The sequence below is a fragment of the Rhinoraja longicauda genome, chromosome 2, assembly GCF_053455715.1.
Source record: "Rhinoraja longicauda isolate Sanriku21f chromosome 2, sRhiLon1.1, whole genome shotgun sequence".
Lineage (NCBI taxonomy): Eukaryota > Metazoa > Chordata > Chondrichthyes > Rajiformes > Arhynchobatidae > Rhinoraja > Rhinoraja longicauda.
Window position 1 is genome coordinate 115,163,885 of NC_135954.1, and position 21,884 is coordinate 115,185,768.

Genomic DNA, 21,884 nt, shown 5'->3' on the forward strand with positions numbered 1-21,884 from the left:
CCCTTACACACCGTCCCCACACTGGTCTCACTGTCTAACACACTGTTCCCACACTGATCTCACTGCCCTTACACACTGTTCCCACACTGATCTCACTGTCTAACACACCGTTCTCACACTGATCTCACTGTCTCTAACACACCGTCCCCACACTGGTCTCACTGTCATTACACACCGTCCCCACATGGGTCTCACTGGCATTACACACTGTTCCCACACTGATCTCACTGTCCTCCATGTCCGTCTGCTTGGTGAACACTGATGCAAAGTTCTGATTCAGTATCTCGCCTACATCCTCTGACTCCACCAATGTTTCCCTGCTTTTTCACCCAGAGAGTTGTGAATTTGTGGAATTCTCTGCCACAGAAGGCAGTGGAGGCCAATTCACTGGATGAATTTAAAAGAGAGTTAGATAGAGCTCTAGGGGCTAGTGGAATCAAGGGATATGGGGAGAAGGCAGGCACGGGTTACTGATTGTGGATGATCAGCCATGATCACAACGAATGGCGGTGCTGGCTCGAAGGGCCGAATGGCCTCCTCCAGCACCTATTTTCTATGTTTCTATGTTTTCCCTAGTTACCCTCTTGTTTTTAAGGTCCGTATAAAATGGCAGGTTAAATATTGTAGTTTAAAGGCAAGCGTATCAAAGAAGAGGGCAGGGAGTGGGTCTGGGCACAGTGTCAGTTGGTGCAGACATTGCCAAGCTGCTGTGTTGGTTGACATTCCTGGCGAGCATCCGGGGGCCTGTGCACTAAGCTCCATGCTTCTGTTTGTACAGGTACACCAAAGGCGTGGATATGTGGAGTGTTGGCTGTATTTTAGGGGAGATGCTGCTCGGGAAACCGCTCTTTCCAGGAACGTCATCCATAAACCAAATTGAAAGAATCATGAGTGTCATTCCAGCCCCCTCCAACGAAGGTACATTGCCCCCGTGCTGTAGGTGCCCAACCTGCCCTGCGGGACATAGAGTGATGCACTGTGGACACGGGCCCTTCATAGAGTCATAGAGTGATGCAGTGCGGTCACGGGCCCTTCATAGTCATGGAGTATTGCACTGTGGTCACGGGCCCTTCATAGTCATGGAGTGATGCATTGTGGACACGGGCCCTTCGTAGTCATAGAGTGATGCAGTGTGGACACGGGCCCTTCATAGAGTCACAGAGTGATGCACTGTGGACACGGGCCCTTCATAGTCATGGAGTGATGCATTGTGGACACGGGCCCTTCGTACTCATAGAGTGATGCAGTGTGGAAACAGGCCCTTCGGCCCAACTTGCCCAAACCAGCCAACAATGTCCCAGCTACACTAGTCCCACCTGCCTGCGCTTGGTCCATATCCCTCCAAACCTGTCCTATCCACGTACCTGTCTAACTGTTTCTTAAACGTTGGGATAGTCCCAACCTCAACTACCTCCTCTGGCAGCTTATTCCATTCACCCACCACCCTCTGTGTGGAAAATGTTACCTCTCGGATTCCTATTCAATCTTTTCCACTTCACCTTAAACAATGTCCTCTGGTCCTCCATTCACCTACTCTGGGCAAGAGACTCTGTGCATCTACCCGATCTTTTCCTCTCGTGATTTTGTACACCTCTATAAGATCTCCCCTCATCCTCCTGCGCTCCATGGAATAGAGACCCAGCGTACTCAACCTCTCCCTACAGCTCACACCCTCTAGCTCTGGCAATATCCTTGTAAATCTTCTCTGTACCCTTTCATGCTCGACAATATCTTTCCTATAATATGGTGCCCAGAACTGAACACTATAGTCCATGTGCGGCCTCGCCAACGTCTTATACAACTACAACATGTCCTCCCATCATCTGTACTCAATACTCTGACTGATGAAGGCCAATGTGCCAAATGCCTTTTTGACCACCCTATCTACCTGCATCCTAGGGTACTTAAGGAGGTGGCTCTAGAAATAGTGGAAGCATTGGAGATCATTTTTCAATGTTCTATAGATTCAGGATCAGTTCCGGTGGATTGGAGGATAGCAAATGTTACCCCACTTTTTAAGAAAGGAGGGAGAGAGAAAACGGGTAATTATAGACCAGTTAGTTTGACATCAGTGGTGGGGAAGATGCTGGAGTCAATTATAAAAGATGAAATTGCTGAGCATTTGGATAGCAGTAACGGGATCATTCCGAGTCAGCATGGATTTACGAAGGGGAAATCATGCTTGACAAATCTACTGGAATTTTTTGAGGATGTAACTAGGAAAATTGACAAGGGAGAGTCAGTGGATGTGGTGTACCTCGACTTTCAGAAAGCCTTCGACAAGGTCCCACACAGGAGATTAGTGGGCAAAATTAGGGCACATGGTATTGGGGGTAGGGTACTGACATGGATAGAAAATTGGTTGACAGACAGAAAGCAAAGAGTGGGGATAAATGGGTCCCTTTCGGAATGGGAGGCAGTGACCAGTGGGGTACCGCAAGGTTCGGTGCTGGGACCCCAGCTATTTACGATATACATTAATGACTTAGACGAAGGGATTAAAAGTACCATTAGCAAATTTGCAGATGATATTAAGCTGGGGGGTAGTGTGAATTGTGAGGAAGATGCAATAAGGCTGCAGGGTGACTTGGACAGGTTGTGTGAGTGGGCGGATACATGGCAGATGCAGTTTAATGTAGATAAGTGTGAGGTTATTCACTTTGGAAGTAAGAATAGAAAGGCAGATTATTATCTGAATGGTGTCAAGTTAGGAGGAGGGGGAGTTCAACGAGATCTGGGTGTCCTAGTGCATCAGTCAATGAAAGGAAGCATGCAGGTACAGCAGGCAGTGAAGAAAGCCAATGGAATGTTGGCCTTCGTAACAAGAGGAGTTGAGTATAGGAGCAAAGAGGTCCTTCTACAGTTGTACCGGGCCCTGGTGAGACCGCACCTGGAGTACTGTGTGCAGTTTTGGTCTCCAAATTTGAGGAAGGATATTCTTGCTATGGAGGGCGTGCAGCGTAGGTTCACTAGGTTAATTCCCGGAATGGCGGGACTGTCGTATGTTGAAAGGCTGGAGCGATTGGGCTTGTATACACTGGAATTTAGCATATAGAGCTATTGCTTTGTTAAATACGGATCAAAAAATAATAGCGAAAACACTAGCCAGTAGACTAAGCAGGTACGTTAGTAGACTAATAAATGAGGATCAAACAGGATTTATATCTAAGAGACACTCATTCAATAATTTGAGACGTTTGCTTAACATAATGCACTCACATAAACCTCATGACCAAGAGTTATCTATCATCTCACTGGATGCAGAAAAAGCGTTTGATCAAGTAGAATGGGATTATATGATTAAAGTATTGCAAAAATTTCAATTGGGAGAGAACTTTATCGCATGGATAAAATTATTATATAACAAACCTACGGCTAGAATATTAACGAATAATATATTATCCTCGAAATTTGAACTATCAAGGGGCAATAGACAAGGATGTTCATTATCACCGTTGTTATTCGCTTTGGTAATTGAACCCCTTGCTGAAAAAATAAGAACACACTCGGATATTTATGGTTATAACACAAAATATACGAATAACAAAATATCCCTATATGCCGATGATGTACTACTGTACATCACAAAACCACAAATTAGTATACCAAACATATTAAATTTAATTGAGGATTTTGGATCCTTTTCAGGATATAGAATAAATTGGAACAAAAGTGAAATTATGTCGATAAATCCAAAAGACTCAACACACCTCCGGAAATTCCCTTTTAAAATAGCTACTGAAAAATTCAAATATTTGGGAATTGAAATTACTAGAAATTACCAGGATATGTTTAAAGCCAATTATAATCCCTTACTTAAGAAATTAAATAATTTGATTAAATTCTGGAAAACACTTCCGATGTCCTTAATAGGCAGAATAAATGCTATAAAAATGATTTTCTTACCACAAATCCTATACCTATTTCAATCAATACCTATATATCTCCCTAAAAGGTTTTTCAAAAAATTGGACTCAGACATTACAAATTTTATATGGGATTATAAATCCCATAGAATACAAATAGCACACCTTAATAAACGAAAAGAGTTGGGGGGTCTAGCGCTCCCTAACTTTATGTATTATAATTGGGCAGTAAATATTAAAAATATGATTCACCTGCTGGACAATTCTGCCCATCAGGCGGCTTGGATCTTAATGGAAAAAGGGGACTGCTCCCCGAGTAATATAGGAGCGACTATCCTCTCACCAATAAATCTGAATAATAAAAATTATAATAAAAATCCAATTATACATAGCACAATTAGAACATGGAAACAAATAAAACAGAATCTAAAATTAAGAAACTTATCTCTTTTAATACCAATAGTCAATAATCCATCGTTTAAACCATCAATTATAGACAAATCATTTATACAATGGGAAAGAATGGGAATCAAATCGCTCGAAGATTTGTATGAATTGGGAAAATTACTATCATTTCAACAAATACAACTGAAATATAATTTGAAAAATAACCAATATTTTAAATATCTTCAAATTCGTGATTATCTGAAAAAATATACAAAAGATTATTATAATATGCCTTCCGACTTACTGGATGAAGCAATGAAGACAAAGGCGGAATCAGCTAATCTAATATCGTATTTATATAATATCATTTTAAACATAGCAATACCCACAACAGATGGAATTAGAAGAGACTGGGAACAAGATTTAGCTATAAAAATTTCAAAAGAGAGTTGGGATAATCATTCACTACAGGTGCATAAATGTTCGATCAACGTACGACATACGCTCATCCAATTCAAAACATTACATAGATTATATTATTCAAAAACTAAATTAAATAAAATCTTCCCGAATGTTTCACCAATTTGTGATAAATGTCTGTGTCAAGAAGCTACTATAGCGCATTCTTTTGTTTTTTGTACAAAAATCCAAAAATTCTGGTATGAAATATTTGATATTTTTTCAAAATTAATCAAAATAAAACTGGTACCAAAACCAGAATGGATCATTTTTGGAATATCGGAAGGTAACCCTGAATTAAACGTGTTTCAGAAGAATTTATTTAATTACGGGCTAATAATGGGAAAAAAGCTCATACTGAAATTCTGGAAAAATGCGCCCACACCAACAATAAAAATGTGGATATCAAATATGTTTGAAACACTACATTTGGAAGAGATGAGATTCCTCTTAGCAGGTAAAGCAGACCAATTCCAAAAGACGTGGTCTACGTTTTTGGACCTATTACAAGCATGAGGTGCAATAGTAATTTTACAAAGAAATAAATAAATAAATGGTATCAGGACCTGGTAACGGGAGGTAAAACAACAAAACAGACTTGGTTGGTAGTCCCCTTCCTGCGGAGTTTAATGTTATAATAGAGCGATTGTTTCTACCCCTTTTTTTTTTTTTTTTTTTTTTTTTTTTTTCTTTCTTTTCTAGGGTCTACTTTCTTACTTTACTTCCTTCTCTAACTTCTTTTCCAAGGGGCTTTCTTTTCCCAACACTCTCTTGCACTTCACGACTCTTGCGCACTTTCTTTCTTTACTTCTTTACTTCTATCTTTTTCTTAAAGCTCAAAAAAATGAAGCGGTATAAAAAATGTATTAAGATATATCTGTTGTATTATTGTAATTTACCGTACTTTTAATAAAAATATTTTAAAAAAAACAAAAAAAAACACTGGAATTTAGAAGGATGAGGGGGGATCTTATTGAAACATATAAGATAATTAGGGGATTGGACACATTAGAGGCAGGAAACATGTTCCCAATGTTGGGGGAGTCCAGAACAAGGGGCCACAGTTTAAGAATAAGGGGTAGGCCATTTAGAACGGAGATGAGGAAGAACTTTTTCAGTCAGAGAGTGGTGAAGGTGTGGAATTCTCTGCCTCAGAAGGCAGTGGAGGCCAGTTCGTTGGATGCTTTCAAGAGAGAGCTGGATAGAGCTCTTAAGGATAGCGGAGTGAGGGGGTATGGGGAGAAGGCAGGAACGGGGTACTGATTGAGAGTGATCAGCCATGATCGCATTGAATGGCGGTGCTGGCTCGAAGGGCTGAATGGCCTACTCCTGCACCTATTGTCTATTGTCTACCTGCTACTCCACCTTCAAGGAACCATGCACCTGTACTCTTAGATTCCTCTGCTCCACAACACTACCCAGAGCACTACCATTCACTGTGCAGGTCCTACCCTTGTTAGACTTCCCAAAATGCAACACCTCACATTTTTCCTGTATTCAATTCCATCAACTATTCCTCAGCTCCCCCCCGATCAAGATTCTGTTGCAATTTTTCACAACCATCTTCACTATCTGCAAAACCACCCGCTTTTGTATCATCAGCAAACTTGCTAATCTTGCCCTGTGTTTTCTCATCCAAATCATTGATGTAGATGACAAACAGTAACGGGCCCAACACTGAACCCTGAGGCACACCACTAGTCACAGGCCTCCAGTCTGAGAAGCAACCTTCCACCAACACCCTCTGCTTCCTAACATGAAGCCAATTTTCTATCCATTCAGCTATCTCTCCTTGGATCCCATGCAATCTAAACTTCCAGAGCAGCCTCCCATGCGGAACCTTGTCGAATGCTTCGCTGAAGTCCATGTACACAATATCTACAGCTCTGCCCTCATCAACCATTTTGGTCACGTCTTCAAAAAACAATCAGATTTGTGAGACACGACCTTCCACGTACAAAACCATGCTGACTATCCCCATTCAGCCCTTGTTCATACAGTGCATTCAGAAAGTGTTCAGACCTCTTCACTTTTTCCACATTTTGTTACGTTACAGCCTTATTTTAAAATCGATTAAATTCATTTTGTTATCATCAATCTACACACAATACCCCAGAATGAAGAAGCGAAAACAAGTGTTTAGAAATTTTTGCAAAGTAATTAAAAATAAATAACTGAAATAACACATTTACATAGGTATTCAGACCCTTTGCTATGACACTCAAAATTGAGCTGAGATTCATCCTGTTTCGATTGATTATCCTTGAGATGTTTCTTCAACTTGATTGGAGTCCACCAGTGGTAAATTAAATTGATTGGACATGATTTGGAAAGGCACACACCTGTCTATATAAGGTCTCACAGTTGTCACTGCCTGCTGTACCTGCACGCCAACTTTCAGTGACACCCAGGTCTCTCTGCACCTCCCCCTTACCTAACCTGACACATTGAGATAATAATCAGTCTCCTTGTTTTTGCCGCCAAAGTGGATAACCTCACATTTATCTATATTATACCGCATCTGCCCACTCACTCAACCTGTCCAGGTCACCCTGCAACCTCCTAACATCCTCATCGCAGTTCACACTGCCACCCAGCTTTGTGTAATCTGCAAACTTGCTAGTGTTGCTTCTAATTCCTTCATCCAAATCATTAATATATATGGTAAACAGTTGCAACCCCAACACCGAGCCTTGCGGCACTCCACTCGCCACTGCCTGCCATTCTGAAAAGGACCCGCTTACTCCTACTCTTTGCTTCCTGTCTGCCAACCAATTCTCTATCCATGTCAACACCCTACCCCCAATACCATGTGCTCTAATTTTCCTCACCAATCTCCCGTGTGGAACCTTATCAAAGGCTTTCTGAAAGTCTAGATACACTACATCCACTGGCTCCCCTTCATCCATTTTACTTGTCACATCCTCAAAAAATTCCAGAAGATTAGTCAAGCAGGATTTCCCTTTCATAAATCCATGCTGACTTGGACTTATCCTTTTACCGCTATCCAAATGCACCATTATTACCTCTTTAATAATTGACTCCAGCATCTTCCCCACCACCGATGTCAGGCTAACTGGTCTGTAATTCCCCATTTTCTCTCTCGCTCCTTTCTTGAAAAGTGGGATAACATTAGCTACCCTCCAATCCATAGAAACTGATCCCGAATCTATTGAACAATGGAAAATTATCACCACTACTTCTAGAGCCACCTTCCTGAGTACCCTGGGATGCAGACCATCAGGCCCTGGGGAATTGTTTAGCATTGTAAATAATATTGTAAATAATTGAGTAAATCTATTTTTGGTTCAAAATAAATCTGCTGCTGTCCAGCTGTGAGGGCAGGGTGTGTGGGTCCGTGCGCAGGGAGGCAGTGGCTACAAGTGGCTGGTGCATATCTCAACCTGCCACACACAACCTATCCTGCGGTAATAACATCTTCATTATTAACAAACTACCTGGAGCAATATATTGGTCATGGCTTATTTGATGGTAATCAAGGTGGTAATAGTGGTGGAAATTGCTGACATTCGTGTCAATAGAGTAATGATTGTGGTTTAAGAAAATAACTGCATATGCTGGGATAAATCGAAGGTATTTATTTCACAAAATGCTGGAGTAACTCAGCAGGTCAGGCAGCATCTCAGGAGAGAAGGAATGGGTGACGTTTCGGGTCGAGATCCTTCTTCAGACTGATTGTGGTTGAATGTTTTGCTGATACAAAACGGGTGGCAGTTTTGCTCGGAAATCTTTCCTTTAACTTCAGCTGACAGCAAGTTGTTGGTGTGCTGTAGTACTGTTATTTAAAACCTAACCTTTTAATGTCTGAAGGGTAGAATTCTTTGAATGTTCATCTTGGAATGTCTCTTCAGCCTGCAAGAAACGCATTGTTAATATGCATTCCACTAATCAAATCCCTCACTGCATAATACTTCATTTGCTACTCTCCCACACTGCATAATACTTCAATTGCTACTCTACTCCCATTATTTGCCTTGCTGTTTTCGAGGATGTTTAGCACTTTTACTGTTTAAGAAGTGGCTTGAAGATCTTGAACAGTGGCTTGAAGACCTGTTGTCCCATCTCTTTACAGACATCCAGTCCATTAACTCTGATTATGGTGCTTCTGTACTCCACAAGATGTTAACCAGGTGAGTGAGCCCCCCCCCCCCCCCCCCCCCGCAGTGAGAGGCTGCTGTCACACAGCTGCTCCAGTGCACTGACTGCCCCTCTGCTTCCCAGGCCCAGGACCACCATCGAGCAACTCCTGCCGACCACCACGCCCGCAGACGCCCTGGATCTCCTCAGCAAGCTCCTCGTCTTCAACCCCTATCATCGGCTCACGGCACAGCAGTCACTTCAACACCCCTACCTCAGCAGGTAAATGCACCTTCACCCCACCCCAGCAGGGAAATGCACCCTCACCCCCACCCCAGCAGGGAAATGCACCCCCACCCCCACCCCAGCAGGTAAATGCACCGTCTCACCCCCACCCCAGCAGGTAAATGCACCCTCACCCCCACCCCAGCAGGTAAATGCACTCTTACCCCCACCCCAGCAGGTAAATGCACCCCCACCCCCACCCCAGCAGGTAAATGCACCGTCTCACCCCCACCCCAGCAGGTAAATGCACCCTCACCCCCACCCCAGCAGGTAAATGCACCGTCTCACCCCCACCCCAGCAGGTAAATGCACCGTCTCACCCCCACCCCAGCAGGTAAATGCACCGTCTCACCCCCACCCCAGCAGGTAAATGCACCATCTCACCCCCACCCCAGCAGGTAAACGTGTCTGTGTGTGGTTCTGTGTGTCTGTCTGTGTGTGTGTGCATGCGTGTGTGTGTGGTTCTGTGTGTGTGTCTGTGTGTGCTTTTGCGTGTGTATGTCTGGTTGTGTGCGTGTGTGTGGTTGTGTGGGTGTTTGTGTGTGGTTCTGTGTGTGCGTGTGCATGTGTGCGTGTGTATGTCTGGTTGTGTGCATGTGTGTGGTGTGTGTGGGTTGTGTGTGTGGGGGCGGGATGTGTGTGTGGGGGGTTGTGTGTGTGGGGGGGATGTGTGTGGGGGGGATGTGTGTGGGGGGGATGTGGTTGTGTGCGTGTGGTTCTGTGTGTGTGGTTCTGTGTGTGTGGTTCTGTGTGTGTGCATGTGTGTGTGTGCATGTGTGTGTGTGCATGTGCATTTGCATTTGCATGTGCGTGTGCGTGTGCACGTGTGTGTGCGCATGAGCGTTTCCGTGTGTGTGTGCGCGCGCGTGTCTCTGACCACCACTGTGGTGTGCAGGTTCCACAGCCCCGGTCGGGAGGTGAGTCTCGGCTATGACGTGGTGCTGCCCGTGGATGATGACACGCAGCTGTCAGTGGCAGAGTATCGCAACACCTTGTACCAGGTAGGAATCTCAGGGGGGGGTGGGGGTGGAGAGGGGAGGGGGAGTAGGGGCCTGGGCAGAGGGAGGGGGTGAATGAGGGGGTGGGGGGGGCATGGAGAGGGGGTGGGTGAGGAGGGTGGGTGTGGTGGGGTGGGGGGGCTGTGAGTAATGGGGTGGGAAGGGGGTGTGGGGAGGGGGGCAGAGGGGGGGCGGTGAGTAGGGGGGGTTTGGCAGGGTTGGGGGGTGGGGGGGTGTTAGTAGGGGGCGGTGGGGAGGGGGGGTGTGGGTGTGAGGTGGGGGGGTGGGGTGTGTGAGGTGGGGGGGGTGGGGGTGTGGAGGGGGATGGGGGTGTGTGAAGTGGGGGGTATGGTGGGGTGGGGGTGTGGAGGGGGATGGGGTGTGTGAAGTGGGGGTATGGTGGGGTGGGGGTGTGGAGGGGGATGGGGGTGTGTGAGGTGGGGGGTGTGGTGGGGAGGGGGGTGGGGGTGTGTGAAGTGGGGGATATGGTGGGGTGGGGGTGTGGAGGGGGATGGGGGTGTGAGGTGGGGGGGTGTGGTGGGGAGGGGGTGGGGGGGAGGGGGTGGGGGTGTGGAGGGGGATGGGGGGGTGTGAAGTGGGGGGGTATGGGGGGGAGGGGGTGGGGGTGTGGAGGGGGATGGGGGGTGTGTGAAGAAGGGGGTATGGTGGGGAGGGGGGTGGGGTGTGTGAAGAGGGGGTATGGTGGGGAGGGGAGTGGGGGTGTGTGAAGAGGGGTATGGTGGGGAGGGGGGTGGGGGGTGTGTGAGGTGAGGGGGGTTTGGTGGGGAGGGGGGGTGGGGAGGGCGAGTGAGGGGGGTGTGGTGGGGAGGGGGTGGGGGTGTGGAGGGGGGGTGGGGAGGGGGGTGGGGGTGTGTGGGTGAGGGGGGTTTGGTGGGGTGGGGGTGTGTGAGGTGGGGGGGTGGAGGGTGATGGGGGTGTGTGAGGTGGGGGTGTGGTGGGGAGGGGGTTTGGTGGGGAGGGGGGGTTGGGGGGTGTGAGTGAGGTGTGTGGGGCACAGGTGTGTGGGGCAGAGGATGGTGAGCTGCCACTGTGACCCAGGACCAGGGTTTGTTTATGTGATAATGTCTCTCTCAGATGATACTGGAGAGGAAGACAAGCTCCCGCCTGCAGGGGCAGCTGATGAAGACGCCGGAGCCGGGGCCGGAGCGGAAGCCGGAGCAGAAGCGGGAGCAGGAGCCGGAGCGGAAGCCGGAGCAGAAGCGGGAGCAGGAGCCGGAGCGGAAGCCGGAGCGGAAGCGGGAGCAGGAGCCGGAGCAGAAGCCGGAGCCGGAGTGGGGGCCTGAGCGGGGGCCGGAGCCTGTGCGGGGGCCGGTGGAATCGCAGGTGGGCCTGGAGCCCAGCGGGACACACTGGCCCTGTCCCTGCAGCCCAGCTGAGGCCGTCACCAGGGGAGCAGCCCATGAGGACATGGTGCCAAACGTCAGCTACAACCCCATAACACACAGCACAGTAACGTACGCAGCCCCACCCAGTAAGTACTGGCACCATAAGGACCCCCGCCCCTGTCTCACGCACGTTCTCCTTGTAATCTGCACTCATTACCTGAAGGCCCCTGCCAGTCCTTGGAACGTCACACATTCACAGAATGCACACCAGTACAGCACAGGAGCAGGCCCTTCAGCCCACAATGTCCGTGCCCAGCGTGACGCCAAGTTCAGCTGATCTCCTCTGCCCGCACGTGATCCGTATCCCTCCAAGTTGAGTGTAGTTTATTGCCCCGTGTACCGAGCGAGGTACAGTGAAAAGCTTTAGTTGTGTGCTAACCAGTCAGTGGAAAGACAATACATGATTACAATTGAGCCGTCCACAGTGTACAGATACATGATAAAGGGAATAACTGCCAGAGAGCAGTGCTGAACTACTATCTATCCTTGATCGGACGTTGCTGGCTTTACCTTGCACTACACTGTAACTGTAACTGGCTGGATTGTAATCATGTATAGTCTTTCTGCTGACTGGTCAGCACACAACAAAAGCTTCTCACTACCTCGGAACACGTGACAATAAACTAAACTCCACTGTAACGTTTAGTACAAGATAAAGTCCAGTCAAGTCCAACCATAGTCTGAGGGTCTGCAATGGAGTAGGTAGTAGTTCAGGACTGCCTTCTGGTTGGTGGTGGGATGGTTGAATTGTCTGAGAACAGCTGTCTGTGATTCTGGGGATGCATTCCCAGCATCTCCATGTGCCGATCTAAATGCTTCTGATATGACACTGTCAACTGTCATACCACCACTCGATGCCCCACACATCTCTAAACATTTGCCCTCTCACCTTGAGGCTGTGTCCTCTAGTCCTTGACACTTCCACCCTAGGGAATAGATTCTGACTGTCTGCTCCATCTTTGACAAAATCCAAGCTCTGCAGCTCTAGAAACATAGAAACATAGAAAATAGGCACAGGAGGAGGCCATTCGGACCTTCGAGCCAGCACCGCCATTCATTGTGATCATGGCTGATCGTCCCCAATCAATACCCTTGGCCTGCCTTCTCTCCATATCCCTTGATTCCACTAGCCCCTAGAGCTCTATCTAACTCTCTCTTAAATCCATCCAGTGATTTGGCCTCCACTGCCCTCTGTGGCAGAGAATTCCACAAATTCACAACTCTCTGGGTGAAAAAGTTTTTTCTCACCTCAGTTTTAAATGACCTCCCCTTTATTCTAAGACGGTGGCCCCTGGTTCTGGACTCTCCCAACATTGGGAACATTTTTCTTTTATAATTTTATATGTTTCTATAAGGTCCCCTCTCATCCTTCTAAACTCCAGTGAATACAAGCCTAGTATTTTCAATCTTCCCTCATATGTCAGTCCTGCCATCCCAGGGATCAATCTCGTGAACCTACGCTGCACTGCCTCAATTACAAGGATGTCCTTCCTCAAATTAGGAGACCAAAACTGTACACAATATTCCAGATGTGGTCTTACCAGGGCCCAATACAACCGCAGAAGAATCTCTTTACTCCTACACTGAAATCCTCTCGTTATGAAGGCCAACATGCCATTAGCTTTCTTCACTGCCTGCTGTACCTGCACGCCAACGCTCAGTGACTGGTGTACAAGGACACCCAGGTCTTGCTGCACTTCCCCCTTACCTAACCGAACACCATTGAGAAAATAATCTGCCTCCTTGTTTTTGCCGCCAAAGTGGATAACCTCACATTTATCTATATTATACTGCATTTGCCACGGATCTGCCCACTCACTCAACCTGTCCAGGTCACCCTGCAACCTCCTAACATCCTCTTCACAGTTTACACTGCCACCCAGCTTTGTGTCATCCGCAAACCTGCTAGTGTTGCTTCTAATTCCCTCTTCCAAATTATTAATATATGTGGTAAACAGTTGCGGCCCCAACACCGAGCCTTGCGGCACTCCACTCGCCACTGCTTGCCATTCTGAAAATGACCCGTTTATTCCTACTCTTTGCTTCCTATCTGCCAACCAATTTTCTATCCATGTCAACACCCTACCCCCAATACCATCCTACTCTGAGTAATATTATTTCAAGAACAGGTCTATATCACGATGGCCACTACCCACTGGATATAATGTTATAAAACCCCCAAAATAGTAAATGTCCAAGTTGCTGCTGGTCTCTATTTTTTGGTGTCGCTGGTGTTGGGGAAAGCAAGAAACTGGCATGGCATTAGGCACAGCTTCAAGGGAGTGGGTCATGGTGGGCAGGACGAGGGAGCGGTACAATGGCACAGGAAATCAAAGCTGGAAGCACACAGCAGTGCAGAGAGTAAGGTTGCCAACTGTGACGGCACCTTGTCCCGTATTTGGGAGTGAGCTAGTTGGCAACCCTAGGAGAGAGAGAGACAGTCACAGTCCAGGGAGTCGGGGGCACAATGTGGCCAACGTGTGGACTTGGAGAAGGCCTTCGACGTTCCCCCAGCGAGGGATCGAGTGGCCAAATAGATCCAGACCTGGCTTGGTAGTGGGAGGCAGAGGGTGGTAATGGAGGGCTGTTGTGACCACATGGATTGGTGCAGACATTCATGCTCTGTGTATTTAAGGGGAGACGTGAAGGGAGATGTACACAGAGGGCAGTGAGTGCCTAGACTAAACGAGGGTGGTGCTGGAGGCAGATACGCCAGTGGCATTTAAGTGGCTTTTGTATAGGCACATGGGATTGGAGGGATGTGGATCACTGGCAGGCAGGTAAGGGACGGTCTTGCCATCCTGTACAACACTGACATTGTGTAAGAAGGAACTGCAGATGCTGGTTTAAACCGAAGATAGACACAAAAAGCTGGAGTAACTCAGTGGGACAGGCAGCATCTCTGGAGAGAAGGAATGGGTGACGTTTCGGGTCGAGACCCTTCTTCAGACGTGTTTGAAGAGCCTGTTCCTGTGCTGTACTATTCTATACTGCAGTTGTTAATAGTGCGGAATCAAGAGTTATGGGTGTTTAGTTATCAAATGTACCAAAAACAGAACAATGACATTGACCAGGATGTTGCCAGGGTTCAAGGCGACAAGGTGACATGGCTCAAAGGGCCAAATGGCCTCCTCCTGCACCTATTTTCTATGTTTCTAAGGGGCCTCAGCTCTAGGGAGAGATTGAACAGGCTAGGACTTTATTCCTTAGATGAGGGGTGATTTTACAGAGGGGTATAAGATCATGAGAGGAATAAATAGGGTGAATGTAGAGTAGGAGAATCAAGAATCTGTGTGCAGGGGTTTAACGTGGGGGGAGAAAGATTTAATAGGAACCTGAGGGGTGAAGATGGGTGTTGGAACAAGGTACCAGAGGAGTAGTTGAGGCAGGTACTATCCTGGCTTGTATACACTGGAATTTAGAAGGATGAGAGGGGATCTTATTGAAACATATAAGATTATTAAGGGGTTGGACACGTTAGAGGCAGGAAACATGTTCCCAATGTTGGGGGAGTCCAGAACCAGGGGCCACAGTTTAAGAATAAGGGGTAGGCCATTTAGAACGGAGATGAGGACAAAACCTTTTCAGTCAGAGAGTTGTAAATCTGTGGAATTCTCTGCCTCAGAAGGCAGTGGAGGCCAATTCTCCGAATGCATTCAAGAGAGAGCTAGATAGAGCTCTTAAGAATAGCGGAGTCAGGGGGTATGGGGAGAAGGCAGGAACGGGGTACTGATTAAAAATGATCAGCCGTGATCACATTGAATGTTGGTGCTGGCTCGAAGGGCTGAATGGCCTACTCCTGCACCTATTGTCTATTGTCTATCACAACGTTTAAAAGACATTTGCAGAGGTACATGGATAGGTAAGGTTTCGAGGCATATGGGCCACGTGAAGGCAGGGGGGTGGTGTAGATGGGGCATATTGGTCAGGCTACATGATGGAATTGATCAGTTGGTAAGATAGGGACAGGAGTGGAATGAGGAAGTGTGAGGCGAGTAGGGTTGCCAACTATCTCACTCCCACATATGGGACAAGGTGACGTCACCGCCCCGTGCCCCACGTGACCTCACCCAGCCAGCGGCCACGTGCTCCCGCTCCACCAATAGTGGCCGCCCGGGCCGGGAGGCAGGTTGCTACACGACCTCTGTTAGGCGGTACCCGGGCCTTCACTGTCCGGACTGACAGCGTCCAGGCCGACAGCGCTCCCCCCCGGCCTAATACAGGACATGGGCAATCCCGTACGGGACAAACCAATTTAGCCCAAAATACGGAATGTCCCGGCTAATACGGGACAGTTGGCAACCTGAGAGGTGATACACATTGTGAACGGTAAGGCTTTCAGGACGAGAGCGTGTACATGTCCTGGATCCCAGAAGGTGGCAGCACTGTCACAGAGTTAGACAGCACACCCAGGCCCTTCAGCCCAACTCTGCAGCTCCTTCCACATACCCACCACCCTCTGCGTGGAAAAGGCTGCTGCCCTCTGTTCAACTTCCCAGAGCAGGGCAATTGAACACAACACTTACAGCTGTTTATACACTGACCCAGCTGATGGAGTTGCTGCCTCACAGTACCAGAGACCCGGCTTCCATCCTGACCTCAGGTGCTGTCTGTGCAGAGTTTGCCCGTTCTCCCTGTGACCACGTGGGTTTCTCCACGATTCTTCAGTTTCTTCCCATATCCCAGAGGTGTGGGTTTTTCGGTTACTTCTGTAAATTGCCCCCAGTGTGTAGAGAGTGGGGATAACATCGAACTCCTGTCAATGATGATCATTGTGTACTCTGTGGGCCAAAGGGCCTGTTTTCATTCTGTATCTAAACTAAAACAAAAGCATCCACCATATAACTCTTACCAGTGGCCTACATCTGTTGTGGCCTTTGATCTTTGTTTTATCTCTGTTGGAATTGCCTGTCGGTGCTGATAGTTGGGTCTAGGGTTGCCAACTGTCCCGTATTAGCCGGGACATCCTGTATTTTGGGCTAAATTTGTCCCATATGGGACTGCCCTTGTCCTGTATTAGGCCCGGGAGACGCTGTGGGCCTCCGTTCGGACACTGCTGGCTAACGGGGTGTGTTCAGGGCCAAGTGTGTTCGGGGAGCGGGGCCGAGTGTGTTCGCCGAACGGAGGTTGCATAGCAACCCACCTCACGGCCCGGGCGGCCGCCATTGGTGGAGCGGGAGCACGTGGCCGGGTGAGGTCACGTGGGGCGCAGGTAGTGACGTCACCTTGTCCCTTATTTGGGATTGAGATAGTTGGCAACCCTAGTTGGGACCCGGCCTTCTGTCCCGTTTGTAGCTAACATGAATTGTTCCCTCGTATCTCATGATCAGTTTTATGGCCCTCAACCTGGTTTACAACAGTGTCGGAAGGAACAAAGATACACACAGAGTGCTGGAGTAACTCAGCGGCTCAGGCAGCATCTCTGGAGAACATGGTTAGGTCCCGATCTTCAGACCCGATCTGTGTTTATCTCTGCTCCCTTGCAGTTTAAACAGTTTCCTGATCTGATTACTGCCTCATTGTTGGCCTCATTTGCCATCACGTCAGTGAGGGACTAGGGCCTGCCACCACCATCCTCTGCTTCCCATCACCAGGCCATTTGTGTATGCAGTGAGCTGGCACATGGCATCCCATGGGATCTAAGCTGCCACAGCAGCCTGAGGTGGAGCTGGGTGGACCCCAAGAATAGGGAGTTTGTAGAGTGCCTCTGAGATGGATTCTTAGAGCAGCTTGTGCTGGAGCCTACCAGACAGAAGGCAATTCTAGATTTAGTGTTGTCCAATGAGCCAGCTTTAATGAGGGAACTCAAGTTAAAGGAGCCGCTTGGAGATAGTGATCATAATATGATTAGTTTTAATCTGCAATTTGAGAGGGAGAAGGTTAAACCAGGAATGTCAGTGTTGCAGTTGAAGAAAGGGGACTATGAAGGCATGAGAGAGGCGCTGGCCAAGGTCGACTGGAAAGGGATCCGAGCAGGAATGACGGTGGAACAGCAATGGCAGGAATGGCCGCAACTATTTACCATATATATTAATGATTTGGACGGTGAAATTTGAAATAACACTCGCAAGTTTGCGGATGACACAAAGCTGGGTGGCAGTGTGAACTGCGAAGAGGATGTTAGGAGGTTGCAGGGTGACTTGGGCAGGTTGAGTGAGTGGGCAGATGCATGGCAGATGCAGTATAATGTAGATAAATGTGAGGTTATCCACTTTGGCAGCAAAAACAAGGAGGCAGATTATTATCTAAGTGGTGTCAGATTAGGTAAGGGGGAGGTGCAGCGAGACCTGGGTGTCCTTGTACACCAGTCACTGAAAGTAAGTGGTGCAGGTACAGCAGGCAGTGAAGAAAGCTAATCGCATGTGGCCTTCATAACGAGAGGATTTGAGTCAAGGAGCAAAGACGTCCTTGCTATTGATACAGTGCAGTGTAGATTCGCGAGGATAATCCCTGGGATGGAGGGACTGTCATATGAGGAACGATTGGAAAGACTGGGCTTGTATTCGCTGGAGTTTAGAGGGATGAGATCTTGTAGGCACGTATAAAACTATAAAAGGACTGGACAAGCTGGATGCAGGATTTTTTTTCCCAGTGTTGGGGGAGTCCAGAACCAGGGGCCACAGTCTAAGAATAAAGGGGAGGCCATTTAAAACTGAGGTGAGAAGAAACATTTTCACCCAGAGAGTTGTGAATTTGTGGAGTTCTCTGCCACAGAGGGCAGTGGAGGAAAAGTCACTGGATGAATTTAAAAGAGAGTTAGATAGAGCTCTATGGTCTAGTGGAATGAAGGGATATGGGAGAAGGCAGGCACCAGTTACTGATTGTGGATGATCAGCCATGATCACAATGAATCAATGAGGCCATTTGGCTCGAAGGGACAAATGTCCTCATCTATATATTTCAAGTTTCTGGATCATTGGGACCTCTTCTGGGGGAAGTATGACCTGTACAAAAAGGACGGGTTGCATCTGAACCTGAGGGGAACCAATATCCTGGCGGGGAGATTTGCTAAAATAATTGCGGAGACTTTAAACTAGTACGGTTGGGGGGAGGGACTCAAACACAGATAGCTAACAGGCAGTGTGTGAGGCAGGAGGCAGAAAAGGGAAACACTCAGACCCAATATGTAGGAGAGAAAGAAGGGAAAAGAAATAAACTGAGAATAAGAAATGATGGGTCCCTTAAATGTGTATATTTTAATGCTAGGAGCATTGTAAGAAAGGTGGATGAGCTTAGAGCCTGGATTGACATCTGGAAGTATGATGTTGTGGCGATCAGTGAAACATGGTTGCAGGAGGGTTGCGATTGGCAATTAAATATTCCAGGATTTCATTGTTTCAGATGTGATAGAATCGGAGGGGCAAGAGGTGGGGGTGTTGCATTGCTTGTCAGGGAGGATATCACAGCAGTGCTTTGGCAGGACAGACTAGAAGGCTCGATTAGGGAGGCTGTTTGGGTGGAACTCAGAAATGAGAAAGGTTTAGCAACACTTATAGGGGTGTATTATAGACCGCCAAATAGGGAACGAGAATTGGAAGAGCAAATATGTAAGGGGATAGCAGATATTAGTAGTAAGCACAGAGTAGTGATTGTGGATGATTTCAATTTTCCGTATATAGACTGGGAATCACATTCTGTTAAAGGGCTGGATGGTTTGGAGTTTGTAAAATGTGTGCAGGATAGTTTTTTGCAGCAATACGTAGAGGTGCCTACCAGAGAAGGGGCAGTGTTGGACCTCCTGTTAGGAAATGAGATGGGTCAGGTGACGGAGGTATGTGTTGAGGAGCACTTTGGGTCTAGTGATCACAATGCCATTAGTTTCAATATCATTATGGAGAAGGTCAAATCTGGACCAAGGGTTGAGATTTTGGATTGGAGAAAGGCTAATTTTGAGGAGATGAGAAAGGATTTAAAAGGAGTGAAATGGAAATTTTTGTTTTATGAAAAGGATATAATAGAGAAATGGAGGATATTTAAAGGTGAAATTTTGAGAGTACAGAGTTTTTATGTCCCTGTTCGGTGGAAAGGAAAGAATAATAATTTGAAAGAGCCGTGGTTTTCCAGGGAAATTGGACACTTGGTTCGGAAAAAGAGGGAGATATACAATAAATATAAGCGGCAGGGAGTAAATGAGGTTCTTGAGGAATATAAAGAATGTAAAAGGAATCTTAAGAAGGAAATTAGAAAAGCGAAAAAAAGATATGAGGCTGCTTTGGCAAGTAATGTAAAAGTAAACCCCAAGGGGTTCTACAGATATGTCAATAGCAAAAGGATAGTGAGGGATAAAATTGGTCCATTAGAGAGTCAGAGTGGACAGCTATGTGCTGAGCCGGAAGAAATGGGGGAGATATTAAACAATTTCTTTTCTTCGGTATTTACCGAGGAGAAGGATATTGAATTATGTGAGGTAAGCGAAACAAGTAGAGTAGTGATGGAAATTAGGAGGATTAAAGAAGAGGAGGTACGGACACTTTTGAAAAATATAAAAGTGGATAAGTCTCCAGGTCCTGATAGGATATTCCCTAGGACATTGAGGGAAGTTAGTGCAGAAATAGCAGGGGCTATGACGGAAATATTTCAAACGTCATAAGAAACGGGGATGGTGCCGGAAGATTGGCGCATTGCGCATGTTGTGCCTTTGTTTAAAAAAGGTTCTAAAAGTAAACCTAGCAATTATAGACCTATTAGTTTGACGTCTGTGGTGGGAAAATTAATGGAAAAGATACTTGGGGACAATATATATAATTATTTGGATAATCAAGGCCTGATTAGAAACAGTCAACATGGATTTGTGCCTGGAAGGTCATGTTTGACTAATCTTCTTGAATTTTTTGAAGAGGTTACCAGGGAAATTGATAAGGGCAAGGCTGTGGATGTTGTCTATATGGACTTCAGTAAGGCATTTGACAAGGTTCCACATGGAAGGTTGATTAAGAAGGTTAAATCGTTGGGTATTAATAGTGAGGTTGCAAGATGGATTCAACAATGGCTGAATGGGAGATACCAGAGGGTAACGGTTGACAATTGTATGTCAGGTTGGAGGCCAGTGTCTAGTGGAGTACCCCAAGGATCTGTGTTGGGTCCACTGTTTGTCATTTACATTAATGATCTGGATGATGGTGTGGCAAATTGGATTAGTAAATATGCAGATGATAGTAAGATAGGTGGTGTAGTTGATAGTGAGGTAGATTTTCAAAGTCTACAGAGAGACTTGGGCCTTTTGGAAGGGTGGGCTGAAAGATGGAGTTTAATGCTGATAAGTGTGAGGTGCTGCATTTTGGTAGGACAAATCAAAATGGGACGTACAGGGTAAATGGTAGGGAATTGAGGAATGCAGTGGAACAGAGGGATCTGGGAATAACTGTGCATTGTTCCCTGAAGGTGGAATCTCATGTGGATAGGGTGGTGAAGAAGGCGTTTGGTATGCTTGCCTTTATAAATCAGAGCATCGAGTATAGAAGTTGGGATGTAATGTTAAAATTGTACAGGGCATTGGTGAGGCCGAATCTGGAGTATGGTGTGCAGTTCTGGTCGCCAAATTATAGGAAGAATGTCGACAAAATGGAGAGGGTACAGAGGAGATTTACTAGAATGTTGCCTGGGTTTCAGCACTTAGGCTACAGAGAGAGGTTGAACAGGTTGGGTCTTTATTCTTTGGAGCGTAGAAGGTTGAGGGGGGACTTGATGGAGGTTTTTTAAATTTGAGAGGGACGGACAGAGTTGACGTGGGTAGGCTTTTCCCTTTGAGAGTGGGGAAGATTCCAACAAGGGGACATAGCTTCAGAATTGAGGGACAAAGGTTTAGGGGTAACATGAGGGGGAACTTCTTTACTCAGAGGGTGGTGGCTGTATGGAATGGGCTTCCGGTGGAAGTGGTGGAGGCAGGCTCGATTTTATTATTTAAGAGTAAATTGGATAGGTATATGGATAGGAGGGGATTAGAGGGTTATGGTCTGAGTGCAGGTAGATGAGACTAGGTCAGGGAGAATGGTCGGCGTGGACAGGTAGGGCCGGACAGGCCTGTTTCCATGCTGTAGTTGTTATATGTTATATGTTATATGGTTATTGTTATATATATATATATATATATATATATATATATATATATATATCTGTCTGTCTGTCTATTTCTCTATCTCTCTCTTTTTGCACTATTATTTTTCATTTTGCATGATCGGCCATAATCATATTGAATGGTGGTGCTGGCTCGAAGGGCCGAATGGCCACTCCTGAACCTATTATCTATGTTTCTGTGGGTGGAGGGGCTGAGTAGCCTTGCCATGGACCCTTGTGCTCACCCTCCTGCCTCCTCTCTCTGCAGACGAGGTGTTTGGAAGGAAACACACCCAGTGTCACAGCACCACCTACCACCACTGGGCATCGCC

General features: G+C 46.9%; 1 protein-coding gene across 1 annotated transcript in view; it reads left to right on the forward strand.

Annotated features, from left to right (window-relative positions):
- The window catches only part of mapk15 (mitogen-activated protein kinase 15), a gene marked incomplete at its 3' end in the record, with an annotated part of 37,895 nt that extends 16,013 nt beyond the window's left edge, over window positions 1–21,882 (forward strand). The window contains exons 7-12 of the mRNA XM_078424289.1: window positions 779–918; window positions 8,806–8,863; window positions 8,955–9,092; window positions 9,991–10,096; window positions 11,189–11,585; window positions 21,821–21,882. Coding sequence (XP_078280415.1) covers window positions 779–918; window positions 8,806–8,863; window positions 8,955–9,092; window positions 9,991–10,096; window positions 11,189–11,585; window positions 21,821–21,882 — 901 coding nt within the window. The remainder of the gene's footprint in view (window positions 1–778; window positions 919–8,805; window positions 8,864–8,954; window positions 9,093–9,990; window positions 10,097–11,188; window positions 11,586–21,820) is intronic.
- Window positions 21,883–21,884: the final 2 nt, after the last annotated feature.